At 53.5% G+C, this 21,137-nt stretch overlaps 1 protein-coding gene across 1 annotated transcript in view; it reads left to right on the top strand.

Annotated features, from left to right (window-relative positions):
- The window catches only part of LOC149432861 (cytoplasmic dynein 1 heavy chain 1-like), an 83,976-nt gene that overhangs the window by 39,876 nt on the left and 22,963 nt on the right, over positions 1-21,137 (top strand). The window contains 10 exon segments of the mRNA XM_089664861.1: positions 3,356-3,473; positions 5,603-5,818; positions 8,091-8,303; positions 9,016-9,143; positions 10,957-11,110; positions 13,541-13,687; positions 13,772-13,922; positions 16,678-16,931; positions 18,669-18,803; positions 18,891-18,985. Of these exon segments, the coding sequence (XP_089520987.1) occupies positions 3,356-3,473; positions 5,603-5,818; positions 8,091-8,303; positions 9,016-9,143; positions 10,957-11,110; positions 13,541-13,687; positions 13,772-13,922; positions 16,678-16,931; positions 18,669-18,803; positions 18,891-18,985 (1,611 nt within the window).

The following is a 21,137-nucleotide window of genomic DNA, read 5'->3' as shown; positions in this document are numbered from 1 at the left end:
CCTCGGCTGTCGTCTCCTGTCCTCGGCTGTCGTCTCCTGTCCTCGGCTGTCGCCTCCTGTCCTCGGCTGTCGCCTCCTGTCCTCGTCTCCTGTCGTCTCCTGTCCTCGTCTCCTGTCGTCTCCTGTCCTCGTCTCCTGTCGTCTCCTGTCCTCGTCTCCTGTCGTCTCCTGTCCTCGTCTCCTGTCGTCTCCTGTCCTCGTCTCCTGTCGTCTCCTGTCCTCGTCTCCTGTCGTCTCCTGTCCTCGTCTCCTGTCGTCTCCTGTCCTCGTCTCCTGTCGTCTCCTGTCCTCGTCTCCTGTCGTCTCCTGTCCTCGTCTCCTGTCGTCTCCTGTCCTCGTCTCCTGTCGTCTCCTGTCCTCGTCTCCTGTCGTCTCCTGTCCTCGGCTGTCGCCCTCGGCTGTCGCCCTCCTGTCCTCGGCTGTCGCCCTCCTGTCCTCGGCTGTCGCCCTCCTGTCCTCGGCTGTTCAGCAAAATGCAGCTTGCTTCCCTTCCGTCTGCCGTCTCTTGCAGTGCGCATAACTATTTTTCATGCTTTTTTAGTCCTGTCTTTCCTATTCCCTGCAGAATATGCAACTTGAGCCTCAGCTCCTTCTTGCAGCATGACTGTTGAAGTGCATTTGGTCTTTGTGCAGGCAGGTAGCTAAACCAATCAGGTCCCAGATACAGAGCTCCTCCTTCAATCGCTGCACAGCATTTAGCCGCCCGGTGCAAACACAGCGGGTCCAGTTCAGACACTCGGCCGGAGCCGGTCATACCGCTGCTTTTGGGAATTGAAATTGCACCCAAAATCACATCTAAGGCTCGGGTCACACCTATGCAGTTTGCGTTTTGGTTCGTGTTTTTTGTGGTGTTTTGCGTTTTTGATGTGTTTTGCTCTTTTCTTTTTTCAATTTGTTGCTGTGCAGATTAAACGCAAAATGCATCAAAAACACACTGCATGCATTTCTGCAGTGTCTCCACTGAAGTCCATGGAACCAAAAAACACAATGTTTTGCGTTTAAAAAAAAAAACAAAAAAAAAACGCTTTCCAAAAAATGCACCGGGTAAAAAAAAAAGTGAACGTGTCCCATAGGAAATCATGTTAAATGGACTGCTGTGCGTTTCTGCAAAACGCATCAGAAAAACACATGGCTGTGAACCTAGACTACTGAATGTACGTGTGTCTTTAACATTTACAATTTGCTGCACCGCGATGTCTAAAGTAGTTCCTTCCTTTACTTTTTCCGCAGTTTCGTTGCGATTTCACTGACATGGAATGGAAATCGCACTGCAAATTGCAAGAAATCGTTGAAAATCTTCACAAGTAGCAATAAAGTCTTAAGAAATATCACCTGAAATTGCACACAAATCGTGCGACTTTAAATCGCAGCCGTGTGACCGCTGACTAAAGCGGAACTGCAGGCAGAGTGCTAAATGTGCAGATAGAATACTTACAAGACGGCTGCTACCCACCCAACTGGAGCCACCTAACATGGTGGCCCTGGTTGCGTAGGAGCCCGCCTACCGGGGTGGCCCTGGTTGCGTAGGAGCCCGCCTACCGGGGTGGCCCTGGTTGCATTGGAGCCTCCTACCAGTGTGGCCCTGGTTGCATTGGAGCCTCCTACCAGGGTGGCCCTGGTTGCATTGGAGCCTCCTACCAGGGTGGCCCTGGTTGCATTGGAGCCTCCTACCAGGGTGGCCCTGGTTGCATTGGAGCCTCCTACCGGGGTGGCCCTGGTTGCGTAGGAGCCCGCCTACCGGGATGGCCCTGGTTGCATTGGAGCCTCCTACCAGCGTGGCCCTGGTTGCATTGGAGCCTCCTACCAGCGTGGCCCTGGTTGCGTTGGAGCCTCCTACCAGCGTGGCCCTGGTTGCATTGGAGCCTCCTACCAGCGTGGCCCTGGTTGCGTTGGAGCCTCCTACCAGCGTGGCCCTGGTTGCGTTGGAGCCTCCTACCTGGGTAGCCCTGGTTGCGTAGGAGCCCGCCTACCTGGGTGGCCCCGGTTGCGTAGGAGCCCGCCTACCTGGGTGGCCCCGGTTGCGTAGGAGCCCGCCTACCTGGGTGGCCCCGGTTGCGTAGGAGCCCGCCTACCTGGGTGGCCCCGGTTGCGTAGGAGCCCGCCTACCTGGGTGGCCCCGGTTGCGTAGGAGCCCGCCTACCTGGGTGGCCCCGGTTGCGTAGGAGCCCGCCTACCTGGGTGGCCCCGGTTGCGTAGGAGCCCGCCTACCTGGGTGGCCCCGGTTGCGTAGGAGCCCGCCTACCTGGGTGGCCCCGGTTGCGTAGGAGCCCCATTACTGGAGCAAGTAAGCTTTTTAAATGATGTCCTTCCCTTTTACTAATCTGCAATCAGTATTGATGCCCCAACATCTCCTGGATGTGTCCCTCGAACCCTCCAGCCTCTAACAGAGTTGAATGCGTTTCTCCTCTTCTAAATTATGGACAGCGACTGCGACAGTTTGACTTTAGTTCTCCTGACAAATCTGTACTGCAAACCATTCACCGCGAACATTGGGGAGAGGAGGCCATGTCTTATTGCCGCGTTGCCCCCTTAGGCGTGCCCTTTTTTGCCGCGTTGCCCCCTTAGGCGTGCCCTTTTTTGCCGCGTTGCCCCCTTAGGCGTGCCCTTTTTTGCCGCGTTGCCCCCTTAGGCGTGCCCTTTTTTGCCGCATTGCCCCCTTGGGCGTGCCCTTTTTTGCCGCGTTGCCCCCTTAGGCGTGCCCTTTTTTGCCGCGTTGCCCCCTTAGGCGTGCCCTTTTTTGCCGCGTTGCCCCCTTAGGCGTGCCCTTTTTTGCCGCGTTGCCCCCTTAGGCGTGCCCTTTTTTTGCCGCGTTGCCCCCTTAGGCGTGCCCTTTTTTGCCGCGTTGCCCCCTTAGGCGTGCCCTTTTTTTGCCGCGTTGCCCCCTTAGGCGTGCCCTTTTTTGCCGCGTTGCCCCCTTAGGCGTGCCCTTTTTTTGCCGCGTTGCCCCCTTAGGCGTGCCCTTTTTTGCCGCGTTGCCCCCTTAGGCGTGCCCTTTTTTTGCCGCGTTGCCCCCTTAGGCGTGCCCTTTTTTTGCCGCGTCGCCCCCTTAGGCGTGCCCTTTTTTTGCCGCGTCGCCCCCTTTGGCGTGCCCTTTTTTTGCCGCGTCGCCCCCTTTGGCGTGCCCTTTTTTTGCCGCGTCGCCCCCTTAGGCGTGCCCTTTTTTTGCCGCGTTGCCCCCTTTGGCGTGCCCTTTTTTGCCGCGTTGCCCCCTTTGGCGTGCCCTTTTTTGCTGCGTCGCCCCCTTAGGCGTGCCCTTTTTTGCCGCGTCGCCCCCTTCACACAGGACATGGGTGTTTGTGTATCCTGCTATACTGGAACAAACCTGACTCTCCTTTCGTTTGATCTCCTCCTTTAGTGATGCCATTCGTGAGAAAATGAAGAAGAATTATTTATCCAATCCCAGCTACAACTATGAAATTGTAAACCGAGCCTCCCTGGCTTGTGGCCCTATGGTGAAATGGGCAATTGCACAGGTAAGGGGCCAATGTTCTGGTTTTGTGTTCAGGGGTTTGTTATTCGGACAAATGCTCCTCGCCAGACTTCCGGGTCTTTAAATTGTTCACATTGCACTAATGAGCTGCATTGAAGAGCTTTGGGAACAAACGTCTACTTGCTGCATGTGTGTGCCATGGCAAGTATATTCTTGTTCATATGTGTAATGGGGGGGTCCAAAACATGGCCGATCCCATTCCCAGAGAACCGTGACACAGACATGGCCGATCCCGGAGAACCGTGACAGACATGGCCGATCCCGTTCCCGGAGAACCGTGACAGACATGGCCGATCCCATTCCCAGAGAACCGTGACAGACATGGCCGATCCCATTCCCAGAGAACCGTGACACAGGCATGGCCGATCCCATTCCCAGAGAACTGTGACACGGGCATGGCCGATCCCGTTACCGGGGAGCCGTGACACTGGCATGGCCGATCCCGTTACCGGGGAGCCGTGACACGGGCATGGCCGTTCCCGTTCCCAGAGAACCGTGACACAGGCATGGCCGATCCCATTCCCAGAGAACCGTGACACAGACATGGCCGATCCATTCCCAGAGAACCGTGACACGGGCATGGCCGTTCCCATTCCCAGAGAACCGTGACACAGGCATGGCCGATCCCATTCCCAGAGAACCGTGACACGGGCATGGCCGATCCCGTTACCGGGGAGCCGTGACACTGGCATGGCCGATCCAGTTACCGGGGAGCCGTGACACTGGCATGGCCGATCCCGTTACCGGGGAGCCGTGACACTGGCATGGCCGATCCCGTTACCGGGGAGCCGTGACACTGGCATGGCCGATCCCGTTACCGGGGAGCCGTGACACGGGCATGGCAGTTCCCGGGGAGCCGTGACACGGGCATGGCAGTTCCCGGGGAGCCGTGACACGGGCATGGCAGTTCCCGGGGAGCCGTGACACGGGCATGGCAGTTCCCGGGGAGCCGTGACACGGGCATGGCAGTTCCCGGGGAGCCGTGACACGGGCATGGCAGTTCCCGGGGAGCCGTGACACGGGCATGGCAGTTCCCGGGGAGCCGTAACACGGGCATGGCAGTTCCCGGGGAGCCGTGACACGGGCATGGCAGTTCCCGGGGAGCCGTGACACGGGCATGGCAGTTCCCGGGGAGCCGTGACACGGGCATGGCAGTTCCCGGGGAGCCGTGACACGGGCATGGCAGTTCCCGGGGAGCCGTGACACGGGCATGGCAGTTCCCGGGGAGCCGTGACACGGGCATGGCAGTTCCCGGGGAGCCGTGACACGGGCATGGCAGTTCCCGGGGAGCCGTGACACGGGCATGGCAGTTCCCGGGGAGCCGTGACACGGGCATGGCAGTTCCCGGGGAGCCAGGACACGGGCATGGCAGTTCCCGGGGAGCCGTGACACGGGCATGGCAGTTCCCGGGGAGCCAGGACACGGGCATGGCCGGTCCCGGGGAGCCATGATGTCTAATGACTGCATGTATGTGCCATGGCAAGTATGTTCCTATTCATAATAAGGGAGGGTCAGGGATGGGGGTCTAAAACTCTTTGCCTGGCACCAGTGTAGGTCAAATATGAAGCAAAATGGGCCTCATTCACATGGGCAATAAGGTCTGCAAATTCGGTGGCAATTATCGAAATCTTGCACCTGCAGTCACTGGTATCGGTTTAGTTGGCCATTTGACTGAGCAATGAATTGAGTGTCCATGGCTGTCCGGGTAAACACACATGCAGCAATTGCCTGCAGATAGGATGTGCTGATTTCTGCCATAGAACCCCATGTAGGCCCCTGATTGCCCGTATAAAGCCATGCTTGCACCTTGATGGCTCTCTTGTGTAGTGGAGGAACGCTCGGAGCGATCATTGGCAAGCAGTCTTCCATTGGTGCAGAAGCCATCCACCAACATCCAATCACTCCACAAATCCATGTCCAAGACTCCGAGTGTTTGTAATCTGAAGTGACTTTTCCTGAAGGTTGCCCTTCTATAGGGGAACCTATTCCTGGACTATAGTCGCCATTTTGGTGGAACGAAGATCACCTCATAGAGACGACCTCAAAAGTAACAATTTCCAAGGTGACCCGTCGGGATAAACGTCTTTATTTTCCGGTTTTCTCCTCTAACAGCTGAACTACGCCGACATGTTGAAGCGTGTGGAGCCCCTGAGGAATGAACTGCAAAAACTGGAGGATGATGCCAAAGACAACCAGGCAAAGGCCAACGAAGTGGAGCAGATGATCCGCGACTTGGAGGCCAGCATTGCCCGCTACAAGGAGGAGTACGCCGTCCTCATTTCCGAAGCCCAGGCCATCAAAGCAGATTTGGCTGCAGTAGAAGCCAAGGTAAGACGCGGTGGTTGACTCTCGTGAGTTTAGATTTGTCATCTCCTGGAGGAATTTAATACCTTTTTATGGTTTTTCTGAGGAACGCCACTAAGTGGTATTTTGGATCCGTGATGGGCGTGTCTTAGCATCATTTTGGGGTGGAGCTACATGGGGGCCATCTAGAAGACTTGGGACCTTTTGTGGCCAAACCTTGTCATGTCTGAGCAGATCTGATTTGGTAACAAATTAGCGGACTTGGTGGAGCAGAATCAATCAATAAGCTCCTATATTATCACCCTCCACACAAAATCACAACTTTCTCCCTAGAAAGTATACAGTCTAATAAATCCTTTTGTGCTACACATATAAATCCCCGAAAAAACTCCAACTATTAATATAATCAATATAACTTCAACTAAATTGTGTTTACATAAATCCACACCCAATTCTGTCTTTAAAAAGCAAAAAGACCAAAAACCCCCCCCAAAAAAATCAAAATTATAATAAAATATATATATAAAAATTATATATAAAAATTGTGTTCAATAAACCCAAAGTGTCCAAGTTCCAAATTTTTTCCTTCAATCCAGTAAAGCAGAAATTGGTTCTAAAACCCCATGATCACATATAAAACGGGGAAATCCAGCTTCCAATATTACTCTCTCAGGTTTCAGGTTGAAAATCACATGTTTCCAACCAACAAGATGGCCGCGGTGACACTTCCGGTTAGCGTGCGTGCGTGATGACGTCACTCCCGGACTACAGATGAAGTCCGGAAGTGACGAAACGCGTTAGGGGAGTGACGTCATCACGCACGCACGTGTCACCGCGGCCATTTTGTTGGTTGGAAACATGTGATTTTCAACCTGAAACCTGAGAGAGTAATATTGGAAGCTGGATTTCCCCGTTTTATATGTGATCATGGGGTTTTAGAACCAATTTCTGCTTTACTGGATTGAAGGAAAAAATTTGGAACTTGGACACTTTGGGTTTATTGAACACAATTTTTATATATAATTTTTATATATATATTTTATTATTATTTTGATTTTTTTGGGGGGGTTTTTGGTCTTTTTGCTTTTTAAAGACAGAATTGGGTGTGGATTTATGTAAACACAATTTTAGTTGAAGTTATATTGATTATATTAATAGTTGGAGTTTTTTTGGTGGAGCAGAAGTTTGAGGCGTTGCTAATGCATGATATCATGGAGAGGATGGCCAACAAGTTTTTTTTTTTGTTTTTTTTTTGGGAGGGGGGGGTCCTGACATCTTCCAAACCAACGACAGACATGTAATCGAGGTAGCTGCATGTTCGGTGTCAGATGGACCAGTAGTATGGCTACCCACTAGTATGGTGTGTTACCCAGCACAATGGCAGACCCTGAAGATGGTCCTGTGGTCACATTACAAAGCAAGGTGTCCTCCTCCAAGATTAACCGCCGACCGCGGTATAGCCGAATGACCGCTACAGTGCAGTTGTCCAGTTCTGGGAGGACGTCCATTGACATTCTCCCCGAACCACGCTCCCGCTGCACAGCTGATCACGAATCGCGGTAAAGGAGCAGTCACAGTGGCCCTTTACCATGTGATTAGCTGTGTCCAATCACTGCTGATCATGATGTAAACACATGCTGGTTATCGGCAGTATTTCTCACACTGTTACGGCATGCTTCCAATAACCAGCAAGTGTGAAAGGGGACATTACACTGATAATTAGGGTGCTGGTTATCAGAGCAGTCCCAACAGTGCCCATCAGTGTTGCATATCAATGCCCATCGGTGTCCATCTGTGCTGCTTATCAATGCAAATTAGTGGCTATTAGTGCTGCTTATCAGTGTCCTATCGGTGCTGCTCATCATTGCAGTCAGTGCCCACCCGTGCTGCGTAACCGTGCCCACCAGTGCTGCGTATCAATGCAATCCGTGTCCCATCAGCAAAGGAGAAAAATTACCGCTTTGCAAAATTTTAGAACAGAAACTAAGAAATGTTTGGAGTTTTTTTTTTTTTTTTTTTTTTTTTTTTTTTTTCCCGCTTGGCAAAAAATAACCCCCCCAGTGATTAAATTTCACCAAAAAAGCTCTATTTGTGTGACAAAAAATGTTTCATCTGGGTACAGTGTTGCATGACCGCGCAATTGTCATTCCAAGTGTGGCAGCTCTGGAAGGTGAAAATTGAAATTGGTGCGGGGGGGGGGGGGGGAAGGGGTTAATAGATGTGAATACAGACAGCAGCATGTGCGTCACTTTAATATCTTCCCGCCATATCGATGCGATTATGATGTAATTTTCAGGTGAACCGTAGTACTGCACTTCTGAAGAGCTTGTCGGCGGAGAGAGAGCGGTGGGAGAAAACCAGCGAGACCTTCAAAAACCAGATGTCCACCATTGCTGGCGACTGTCTGCTGTCTGCGGCTTTTATCGCCTACGCCGGATACTTCGACCAGCAGATGAGGCAGAACCTGTTCACCACTTGGTCCCATCACTTGCAGCAAGCCAATATCCAGGTACGGTACTCTGCTCTGCCGGCCTTTTACTGATTTAAAGGAGAAGTTCACCTTTTAGAAACAAAATAATAAATGCACTTTTTTGTGCAGGTTAAAAAAAATGTGCATTTATTCTTTGTCTGCAGGAGCCTGGAAAGCATCACACCAGCCATCAGTAGATCCCTGGTGCCATGCAGGTCTCCTGCAGTACTGTCTGAATATCTGCTTGCCGTATGGGATGTGGGAGGGGGGTGTCAGGGATGTGGGAGGGGGGTGTCAGGGATGTGGGAGGGGGCTGTCAGGGATGTGGGAGGGGGGCTGTCAGGGATGTGGGAGGGGGGTTGTCAGGGATGTGGGAGGGGGGTTGTCTGGGATGTAGTGGGTGTACGGGGTGTCCGGCATGTGGAGGGGCTTGTCCGAGATGTGGGAGGGGGTGTCCACGATTTAGTGGGTTTCCGGGGTGTCCGGGACGTGGAGGGGCTTGTCCAAGATGTGGGAGGGGGTGTCCGGGATTTTTTGTTTTTTTGTGTGCAAAAAAAGTGAAAGCAGCTCTGGCTGCAAAAGGGTTAAAGATCGGTCGCAGTGCAATGGCGGAGTGTTCACAATGGGTGGGATTACTGCAACGCAGATGAATGATCGATAGAACGACTAAACCACAAAATGATCGGAATCTGCCTCCCCGGCTGGTTCCACCTTTCTTGTGCCTTCACCGATTTTTGGTTTCTGTCGGCAGTTCCGCACAGACATCGCAAGAACCGAATATCTGTCCAATGCAGACGAGAGACTTCGCTGGCAGGCCAGCTCCTTGCCTGCCGATGACCTGTGCACCGAGAACGCCATCATGCTGAAACGATTCAACAGGTACGACTTTTCTGTTCACTAACCCCAGAGCTGACTGCTGGGTGACGGCGAAGCATTGACAGCACATTTCAGGAGTCTTAAAGGAAAACTCCGCGTATTTGTATTTCTGTCCGTAGTTGTGTGCTCCTCTCTGGGCCAATGTAACTGTATATACCACTATAAAAACGTCCTTACTCGACAGCAGAGCTGGAACTCCGCTGTCCTTCTGCCCATACACTCACCGGCCACTTTAGTAGGTCCACCTAGCTAGTGCCAAGAAAATCTCCCCCACACCATGACACAAGGCAGGATGGATCCCCCACACCATGACACCACCACCACCAGCCTGAACCATTGATACAAGGCAGGATGGATCCCCCACACCATGACACCCCCACCACCAGCCTGAACCATTGATACAAGGCAGGATGGATCCACCACACCATGACACCCCCACCACCAGCCTGAACCATTGATATGAGGCAGGATGGATCCCCCACACCATGACACTACCACCAGCCTGAACCATTGATACAAGGCAGGATGGATCCACCACACCATGACACCACCACCAGCCTGAACCATTGATACAAGGCAGGATGGATCCCCCACACCATGACACCCCCACCACCAGCCTGAACCATGGATACAAGGCAGGATGGATCCCCCACACCATGACACCCCCACCACCAGCCTGAACCATGGATACAAGGCAGGATGGATCCCCCACACCATGACACCACCACCAGCCTGAACCGTTGATACAAGGCAGGATGGATCCCCCACACCATGACACTACCACCAGCCTGAACCATTGATACAAGGCAGGATGGATCCAGCACACCATGACACCACCACCAGCCTGAACCATTGATACAAGGCAGGATGGATCCAGCACACCATGACACCACCACCAGCCTGAACCATTGATACTAGGCAGGATGGATCCCCCACATCACGACACCACCACCACCAGCCTGAACCATGGATACAAGGCAGGATGGATCCCCCACACCATGACACTACCACCACCAGCCTGAACCGTTGATACAAGACAGGATGGATCCACCACACCATGACACCACCACTAGTCTGAACCGTTGATACAAGGCAGGATGGTTCCCCCACACCATGACACCCCCACCACCAGCCTGAACCATGGATACAAGGCAGGATGGATCCACCACACCATGACACCACCACCAGCCTGAACCATTGATACAAGGCAGGATGGATCCACCACACCATGACACCACCACCACCAGCCTGAACCATTGATACAAGGCAGGATGGATTTCTTATGTTTTGGCTGTTTCTGATTTACACCCGGGACAATTAGCTGATTGACAGTTTATTTCAGGTATTTATATATCGCCATCAATGTACTCCGCGCTTTACATATATATTGTACATTCACATCAGGCCCCGCCCCCGAGGAGCGTACAATCTAAGGTCTTTACCTCACATTCATACATACACATACTAGGGACAATTTAGACAGGAGCCAATTTATCTCCCAGCATGTCTTTGGAGTGTGGGAGGAAACCGGAGTACCCAGAGAAAGCCAACGCAGGCACAGGGAGAACATGCAAACTCTAGGCAGGCGGTGCTGTGGTTGGGATTCGAACCAACGACCCCAGTACTGCCAGGCGGAAGTGTGAACCATTTATCCACTGTGCTGCCCACAAGACTGTATAGAGGGGTTTGCAGAGGCTTAAAAAATTGAGATTCTGTAGAACCGGTGGGGGAGGGGGAGGGGTTCTCATCACATTCCATACCAGAAGTCAAACCCAATACGGGATCAGATGCTGCAATCTTTGTGTGTGTGTTCCAGGTATCCTCTAATCATTGACCCGTCAGGCCAGGCAACAGAATTCATCATGAACGAATACAAGGACCGCAAGATCACCCGCACCAGCTTCCTGGATGACGCCTTCAGAAAGAACCTGGAAAGCGCTCTGCGATTCGGGAACCCGCTTCTGGTCCAGGTGGGGTCAAATCTCTCCAAATGAACTCTAAAGGTCTTCTGATTGGTCCAATCACCTCCTTCCTCTTGTCTGGCGGTGGTCTGATTGGTCCGATCACCTCCTTTCCCTTGTCTGGCGGTGGTCTGACTGGTCCGATCACCTCCTTCCTCTTGTCTGGCGGTGGTCTGATTGGTCCGATCACCTCCTTCCCCTTGTCTGGCGGTGGTCTGATTGGTCCGATCACCTCCTTCCTCTTGTCTGGCGGTGGTCTGATTGGTCCGATCACCTCCTTCCTCTTGTCTGGCGGTGGTCTGATTGGTCCAATCACCTCCTTCCCCTTGTCTGGCGGTGGTCTGATTGGTCCGATCACCTCCTTCCCCTTGTCTGGCGGTGGTCTGACTGGTCCGATCACCTCCTTCCTCTTGTCTGGCGGTGGTCTGATTGGTCCGATCGCCTCCTTCCCCTTGTCTGGCGGTGGTCTGATTGGTCCGATCACCTCCTTCCTCTTGTCTGGCGGTGGTCTGATTGGTCCGATCGCCTCCTTCCTCTTGTCTGGCGGTGGTCTGATTGGTCCGATCACCTCCTTCCCCTTGTCTGGCGGTGGTCTGACTGGTCCGATCACCTCCTTCCTCTTGTCTGGCGGTGGTCTGATTGGTCCGATCGCCTCCTTCCCCTTGTCTGGCGGTGGTCTGATTGGTCCGATCACCTCCTTCCTCTTGTCTGGCGGTGGTCTGATTGGTCCGATCGCCTCCTTCCTCTTGTCTGGCGGTGGTCTGATTGGTCCGATCACCTCCTTCCTCTTGTCTGGCGGTGGTCTGATTGGTCCGATCGCCTCCTTCCTCTTGTCTGGCGGTGGTCTGATTGGTCCGATCGCCTCCTTCCTCTTGTCTGGCGGTGGTCTGACTGGTCCGATCGCCTCCTTCCTCTTGTCTGGCGGTGGTCTGATTGGTCCGATCGCCTCCTTCCTCTTGTCTGGCGGTGGTCTGATTGGTCCGATCGCCTCCTTCCTCTTGTCTGGCGGTGGTCTGATTGGTCCGATCACCTCCTTCCTCTTGTCTGGCGGTGGTCTGATTGGTCCGATCGCCTCCTTCCTCTTGTCTGGCGGTGGTCTGATTTGACCGTTACACTGAAGGAGATCTGTAATGACACCGGAGCTGTGTGGGGTAGTAATGTATGGCGTAGAGTTGCACCGATACCGATTATTTTTGTTAATAGCCCCACGTACCAGTACTTGTGCTCAGATACTCGCAGATATTGATTACCGATACTTTTTGCGGTGCAATTTGAGCCCATACAAAACAAAATGAACAGGCTCATATCACACTGCAAAGAATTGAATGTGGTGCGATTCCTGTCCAATCGGGTGCGGTGCAATTCCTGTCCAGTCACGTGCGGGTGCGATTCCTGTCCAGTCGCGTGCGGGTGCGATTCCTGTCCAGTCGCGTGCGGGTGCGATTCCTGTCCAGTCGCGTGCGGGTGCGATTCCTGTCCAGTCGCGTGCGGGTGCGATTCCTGTCCAGTCGCGTGCGGGTGCGATTCCTGTCCAGTCGCGTGCGGGTGCGATTCCTGTCCAGTCGCGTGCGGGTGCGATTCCTGTCCAGTCGCGTGCGGGTGCGATTCCTGTCCCGTCGCGTGCGGGTGCGATTCCTGTCCCGTCGCGTGCGCGTGCGATTCCTGTCCCGTCGCGTGCGCGTGCGATTCCTGTCCCGTCGCGTGCGGGTGCGGTGCGATTCCTGTCCCGTCGCGTGCGGGTGCGGTGCGATTCCTGTCCCGTCGCGTGCGGGTGCGGTGCGATTCCTGTCCCGTCGCGTGCGGGTGCGGTGCGATTCCTGTCCCGTCGCGTGCGGGTGCGATTCCTGTCCAGTCGCGTGCGGGTGCGGTGCGATTCCTGTCCAGTCGCGTGCGGGTGCGGTGCGATTCCTGTCCAGTCGCGTGCGATTTGAGCCCGTTCGTTTAGTATCCGTTTCAGGTATTGGACCCATTTCATCACAGGTGTCACACACCAGACCCGCGGGCTGAATCCGGCCCTCCAGGCCATTACATGTGGCCCTTGCACCTCTCCTGCAGGCACCCCTTTGTTTCTTCCCCCACCTTGTCTCTGCAGAGAGGAGAGTAGAACTCCTCTGCCTCTGGACATCGGATGTAATGGGGGGGGTGCTCTCGACATCGGATGTAATGGGGGGGGTGCTCTCGACATTGGATGTAATGGGGGGGGTGCTCTCGACATCGGATGTAATGGGGGGGGGGGGTGCTCTGGACAGGTTCATGACTGGATGTGGAGGAGGAAGTGGGTTGGATGATGCTGGCCATCATTCAGCCAATAAGACCGAGGACCTCTTTTGGTGAGAAGGAAGTACTGCCGGAGGTCAGCTGAATGTATGGTGTTGCTGGGCGACTTCTTGGTTCCTCATGCTTTGTACAAGTTACATTTTTATTTCTTTCCCCTTTCAGGACGTGGAAAGCTACGATCCAATCCTGAACCCGGTCCTGAACCGCGAGGTGCGGAGAACTGGCGGCAGAGTGTTGATCACTTTGGGAGATCAGGACATTGACTTGTCCCCATCCTTTGTAATATTCCTCTCCACCAGAGATCCCACGGTGAGTATCCGCGCGGCTCCTGGGAAATGGCTCCTGGAATGGCGACCTCCGTGATGATTACCGTTTATTGATATATTTTATTAGGTTGAATTCCCGCCAGATCTGTGTTCCCGCGTCACCTTCGTGAACTTCACCGTCACCCGCAGCAGTCTGCAGAGCCAGTGTCTCAATGAGGTCCTGAAGGCAGAAAGACCGGATGTGGATGAGAAGCGCTCGGATCTCCTGAAGCTGCAAGGTGAGATCAGGCTTGTACTGGGGGCGTGTCCACCAGTGGGGGTGTCACTACAGGGACTCGGGTGTGCTTTGGGGTGCATTGATACCCTTTTCTATCGCCAATATCGCATACTGATACTTTGTGGTGCGATTTGCGTCCATATAAATGAATGGGGTCACACTGCACTGCAAAGAATGGCATGCGATTGAACAGAGATGCGGTGCGATTCCTCTCACATGCAGGCTTCCCCACCACTCCTGTGATCTCGGGCTTGTCCTAGGGATCGTCATAGCCTGAGTTCTCAGGAGCGGTGCGGGAAACCTCCCTGCATGGTGATGTTGCTGACCAATCAGAAGCAGTCTAGCCCGTCCTGTCATCCCTGCGAGGAGAGGAAGGGATTCAAATCCACCGACTTGAGAAGCAGCTGGTTGTGTGGCAGCATGGGATCGGGAAGTTTCCCGCACTTCTCCTGTGTGAACGCAGGCTGACAATCCCTCGGCTCACACAGGAGAGGTGGGGAAAGTCATGCGATTTTGGACACGGATCACACGCCATTGCTGTTCAATTCGTATTCTATTCTTTGCAGTGACATTTGTGCCCATTCATTGTACGGATCAAAACGCACCGCAAAGTATCGGGAGCATTCGCACTTGTGAAAATACTCGGCATCGGCGCTTCCCTAGATTGAGTTGCAACATCCCAGCTGGTGAAATCAGGCTTACAGTGGGAGGGTCTGTCCTGTCGGGGGATTAGTGAACGCAGCGTACCCCAATTGTACCATAGAGGATGTGTTTATCAGATGTTGGCCATCTACAGGTGAACCTGGAAAATAGAGAATATGGTGCAAAAGTTGATTTATTTCAGTGCAGCAACTTAAAAGGTGACACTAATATATGAGACTCATTCCATGCAAAGCAAGATAGTTCCAGCCGTGATTTGTCATCATTGTGATGATTATGGCTTACAGCTCATGAAAACCCCAAATCCACAATCTCAGAAAATGAGAATATTCCATGCAATCAATAAAACACGGATTGTACATAGAACAATATCGCACCTCTGAGAAGTAGAAGCTGCATATGTACTCAGGACTTGGTTGGGGCCCCTTTTGCAGCAATTACTGCCTCAATGCGGCGTGGCATGGAAGCTATCAGCCTGTGGCACTGCTGAGGTGTTATGGAAGACCAGGATGCTTCAATAGCGGCCTTCAGCTCTTCTGCATTGTTCGGTCTCATGTCTCTCATCTTTCTCTTGGCAATGCCCCATAGATTCTCTATGGGGTTCAGGTCAGGCGAGTTTGCTGGCCAATCAAGCACAGTAATCCCACGGTCATTGAACCAGGTTTTGGTGCTTTTGGCAGTGTGGGCGGAGCCAAGTCCTGCTGGAAAATGAAGTCGGCATCCCCATAAAGCTGGTCTGCGGAAGGAAGCAGGAAGTGCTCCAAAATCTCCTGGTAGACGGCTGCGGTGACCCTGGACTTAATGAAGCACAGTGGACCAACACCAGCAGATGACATGGCTCCCCAAATCAACACAGACTGTGGAAACTTCACACTGGACTTCAAGCATCTTGCAGTGTGTGCCTCTCCATTCTTCCTCCATACTCGGGGTCCTTGGGCCTCTCCATTCTTCCTCCATACTCGGGGTCCTTGGGCCTCTCCATTCTTCCTCCATACTCGGGGTCCTTGGGCCTCTCCATTCTTCCTCCATACTCGGGGTCCTCGGGCCTCTCCATTCTTCCTCCATACTCCGGGTCCTCGGGCCTCTCCATTCTTCCTCCATACTCGGGGCCCTTGTGCCTCTCCATTCTTCCTCCATACTCGGGGTCCTTGTGCCTCTCCATTCTTCCTCCATACTCGGGGTCCTTGTGCCTCTCCATTCTTCCTCCATACTCGGGGTCCTCGGGCCTCTCCATTCTTCCTCCATACTCGGGGTCCTTGGTTGCCAAATGAGATGCAAAAGTTGCTCTCATCAGAAAAGAGGACTTTGGACCACTGAGCAGCAGACCAGGTCTGTTTTTCTTTAGCCCAGGTAAGACGCTTCTGACGTTGTTTGTTGTTCAGGAGCGGCTTGACAAGAGGAATACGACATTTGAAGCCCATGTCCAGGATCCGTCTGTGTGTGGTGGCTCTTGATGCACTGACTCCAGCCTCAGTCCACTCCTTGTGAAAGTCCCCAACACTTTTGAATGGCCTTTTCCTGACAATCCTCTCCAGGCTGCGGTCATCCCTGCTGCTTGTGCACCTTTTTCTTCCACACTTTTCCCTTCCACATAACTTTCTATTAATGTGCTTTGATACAGCACTTTGGGAACATCCAACTTCTTCTGCAATTCCCTTTTGAGGCTTTCCCTCCTTATGGAGGGTGTCAGTGATGGTGTCAGGTCAGCAGTCTTTCCCATGATTGGGATTCCTACTGAACCAGACTGAGAGACCATTGAAAGGCTCAGGAACCCTTTGCAGGTGTTATGGCTGAATGAGCTGATTAGAGTGGGACACTTTGAGCCGAGATTATTCCACCTTTTCACAATATTCTAATTTTCTGAGATTGTGGATTTGGGGTTTTCATGAGCTGTAAGCCATAATCATCACAATGATGACAAATCACGGCTGGAACTATCTTGCTTTGCATGGAATGAGTCTCATATATTAGTGTCACCTTTTAAGTTGCTGCACTGAAATAAATGGAAAAATGAGAATCTGGTGCATTCATTCACTTTCACCTGTACATACCTGTGCAGGGAGAGGACAGTAAGTGACCGTGTTCTTCTCTTCCAGGCGAGTTCCAGCTCCGGTTGAGACAGTTGGAGAAATCTCTCCTGCAGGCTCTCAATGAGGTGAAAGGCCGCATTTTGGACGATGACACCATCATCACCACCCTTGAGAATCTGAAGAAGGAGGCAGCCGAGGTCACCCGGAAAGTGGAGGAGACGGACATTGTCATGCAGGAGGTGGAGTCGGTGTCACAGCAATACCTGCCCCTGTCCACAGCCTGCAGCAGCATTTATTTTACAATGGAGTCACTCAAACAGGTGAGGAGCTCCAGGATCTCCTTGTATGACATGCATGTCCCATATGGGGTGCAGGTATGACATCCGTGTTTAGTATTGGAAGTCGGCAACACGTTCCGTGTTCAGTGAAATATTTCATGTGACATGACCAACATACTTGACCGTATTTGATGCTTGCATGCCATAAACTCCCCTGTAGTGGCTGCTGTGTGCCTCTCCCCTTTGGGGCCCCAAACGCGTTTCCAGGACTGTTTGGTTGGGTGTGTCCCTATTGAGAGGAAAAATAATCTTCTCATTGTTGGTGTCAGACCCGGGTGTCCCCACATCTGTCTTCAGAGCCCTCCTTTTTTTTTTTTTTTTGTCCAAAGGCCCCTTTCACACTGATGGTCCAATTGGGTCCAACAATCAGTTTTTCAGGTGGACTCGATTGGATCATCCATAGACCTCTATGGATCGGCAGGTGTTGGCGGACACCAGATCCCACCCTATATGCCAAAAACAGACGGATGGGGATCGGATCGGATGGCAGTTGGATGGAAATGGACAGGCGTTCCGTTTCCAATTGACCCCTCCCCCATAGAAGACAGCGGGCAGTGCCTGTGTCCTCTCTGCAGGAGCGGAGCGGACACGGACCTGTCATCCACCTGCTCAGTGGGGATCAGCGGAGCAAGCATGGACCTATCATCTGCCTGCTCAGCGGGGATCAGTGGAGCAAGCATGGACCTATCATCTGTCTGCTCAGCGGGGATCAGTGGAGCAAGCATGGACCTATCATCTGCCTGCTCAGCGGGGATCAGTGGAGCAAGCATGGACCTATCATCTGTCTGCTCAGCGGGGATCAGCGGAGCAAGCATGGACCTATCATCTGCCTGCTCAGCGGGGATCAGCAGAGCGAACACGGACCTATTCTCTGCCTGCTCAGCGGGGATCAGCAGAGCGAACACGGACCTATCCTCTGCCTGCTCAGTGGGGATCAGCGGAGCAAGCATGGACCTATCATCTGCTTGCTCAGCGGGGATCAGCAGAGTGAACACGGACCTGTCATCTGCCTGCTCAGCGGGGATCAGTGGAGCAAGCATGGACCTATCATCTGTCTGCTCAGCGGGGATCAGCGGAGCAAGCATGGACCTATCATCTGCCTGCTCAGCGGGGATCAGCAGAGCGAACACGGACCTATCCTCTGCCTGCTCAGTGGGGATCAGCAGAGCGAACACGGACCTATCATCTGCTTGCTCAGCGGGGATCAGCAGAGCGAACACGGACCTGTCATCTGCCTGCTCAGCGGGGATCAATGGAGGGATCCCCTGCTGAGCAGGTGGATCCACTGAAGGGTCCGCCCTGTCTGAAAGGGACCTTAACACCTTTGTGCCGGCGCCTCCCGACCCTTTAAGAGTTTTCGGAGGCGGGCGGGGTTTTAGGGTCATGTGACTGCCGTGATTCACCGTCACGTTGATCACATGATCAGAAATGGTCCAGATTGCAAGGGGAGATCGGGACCTTTCTGTGACGGACATACATGCTGGGAGCGTGCAGGGCGCTCGCTCGCAGCACGTGTCTTTTCTAATGGCACACAGTGTGAAGGCCCAGATGCCCAGAGGCTGCATATTTGTGCTCGGTATCTCGGGGTTCATAGCAGCCCTACTTACACACTTAGGACGCCATATATAAACGCACGCGGCCTCTTTCATGGTGCTCTACCCGTCATTCATGAAGTTCTATGATTTTTCAGTTTTTCACCTTTTTTTTTCCTTGGTCTAGATCCACTTCCTGTACCAGTACTCCCTGCAGTTCTTTCTGGACATCTACCACACCGTGCTGTATGAGAATGGCCACCTGAAGGGTAACACGGATCACACTCAGCGCCTTTCCGTGATCACCAAAGACCTCTTCCAGGTACACGGACACCCCCTCCCCCGAACTGCCTGATCCCCCGTGGTAGGGAACAGAAATCGGTGAACCTTTCCTATACTTCTCCTCCAGGTGGCCTTCAACAGGGTGGCCCGAGGGATGCTGCATCAGGACCACATTACCTTCGCCATGCTGCTGGCCAGGATTAAGCTGAAGGGAATCATTGGGTAATGTTTCTGTTTGGTTTTGTTTGTTTTTCTGCTAGTTGGGATCATTTTGGCACTCTGTTGGCTAAATCTGACCACCTTCAGCCGGGTTCACACTAATGTGGTACAGAATTCACAGCTTTTTCTGTGCAAATTCCACACTGCATCAGAATCGCACCCAGTTCATGTGAACCGCTGCGGGTGTGTGTTAACACCCCGAAAGCGGCCCGAAAAACGCGGAGCAATGTGCAGAATCGGATCCCACGGGTGCGACTTGCCGGGGTCCCACGGGTGCGACTTGCCGGGGTCCCACGGGTGCGACTTGCCGGGGTCCCACGGGTGCGACTTGCCGGGGTCCCACGGGTGCGACTTGCCGGGGTCCCACGGGTGCGACTTGCCGGGGTCCCACGGGTGCGACTTGCCGGGGTCCCACGGGTGCGACTTGCCGGGGTCCCACGGGTGCGACTTGCCGGGGTCCCACGGGTGCGACTTGCCGGGGTCCCAGGGGTGCGACTTGCCGGGGTCCCAGGGGTGCGACTTGCCGGGGTCCCAGGGGTGCGACTTGCCGGGGTCCCAGGGGTGCGACTTGCCGGGGTCCCAGGGGTGCGACTTGCCGGGGTCCCAGGGGTGCGACTTGCCGGGGTCCCAGGGGTGCGACTTGCCGGGGTCCCAGGGGTGCGACTTGCCGGGGTCCCACGGGTGCGAATAAACGTGCGATCCGATTCTAGTGCAGACCCAAATAGGGTCCTGCATGTTTTTGGTGCGGTGTGATTGGAGACATACATAATGTACAGCTCCGATTGCACCGCACACACATGTGATCTGCAGGGAATGTGGTTCCTGATCACGTGATATACCGCACACGTGTGAACGCAGACTCAGTCTTGTGTAATTGTACCGGCTCTTCTCCTATATTACCTGAACTCCAAGTGGTTGTGGCGGGATGATGGCGGCTGGCTTCTCCCCGGTTCGGGTTTTACAGCCCACAGATGACTCTCCTGTAAATGCAATTGGAGAACTGCTTTTACAAGCAGCAGATGGGGGCCCCCCCATCCCCCACCACCCCCACTTCTACGGTCTCTGGGGCTAGGAGACCCGAGCTACCAGCTGGCATGTCCTCCGGTTGGCCGAACAAAGCTGGGATCGACGATCTGCTGTAGTAACCCGGAAGCATTGACCCGACATCACTTCCGGCGACATAACTTCTTATATTTTACCAATAAATTTGGTTATGTATTGTACATTTTTTGCATCGAAGTTCAAAAATGTGTATTCCCAAAAAATTGCATTTGAAAAATTTCTGTGCAAATACCAGGTAACCTAAAAAATTGCAAAAACCCGCCCATTTATTCTCTATGGCCTCTTCTTGAGAAAAATAATAATTTTCCTATTATGGAGCTGCTGATTTATTAAAAAGACGCTCTCCTGTCCTTGGCTCCAGCGGTGTCCTCACCTCAAGCAGGTTCACCGGCCGCCCTGTGTCCCTGGCACCGACCGCCCTGTGTCCCTGGCACCGGCCGCCCTGTGTCCCTGGCACCGGCCGCCCTGTGTCCCTGGCACCGGCCGCCCTGTGTCCCTGGCACCGGCCGCCCTGTGTCCCTGGCACCGGCCGCCCTGTGTCCCTGGCACCGGCCGCCCTGTGTCCCTGGCACCGGCATCTTAAGTGTGGGCGCCCGCCTGTGACGGCTTTACAGCCGGGTTCCTACCGCGCATGCGTGAGTAGCGCTGCGCCTTGTGAATGGTCCTGTAGTCTTCTGGGACCAGGTATGTGTCCCAAACAACTACAGGGAGGGAGGGGGGAGGACAACTTCTGCTTTCTGCTGATCGCCTGTCCAAATCGAGTACCCGCCCCCCAAAGGTGCCAATCCCTAACAGGCGGCGGAGGACGAGCCCTTAAAGCGGAAATTCCCCTTTTGGGTGGAAGCTTTAAAGCTGCCTACGCTGATCTGGCTGCACACTGTGAGCGTCTCTCCGCGACCAGCTCTTAGGTTCTCTGATTTCAGGAAGCTTAGTTTGGTATTATTTCCGGTACTTCTATGGCGCCATCAATGTTCTCCGCGCTTTACATATATATTGTACATTCACATCAGGCCCCGCCCCCGAGGAACGTACAATCTAAGGTCCCTAACTCACATTCATACATACACATATTAGGGACAATATAGACAGGAGC

This window comes from Staurois parvus, unplaced genomic scaffold (genome assembly GCF_062004578.1).
Source record: "Staurois parvus isolate SC_StPar_1 unplaced genomic scaffold, SC_StPar_1.0 ptg002075l, whole genome shotgun sequence".
NCBI lineage: Eukaryota > Metazoa > Chordata > Amphibia > Anura > Ranidae > Staurois > Staurois parvus.
This window is presented reverse-complemented; position numbering and strand designations above follow the sequence as displayed.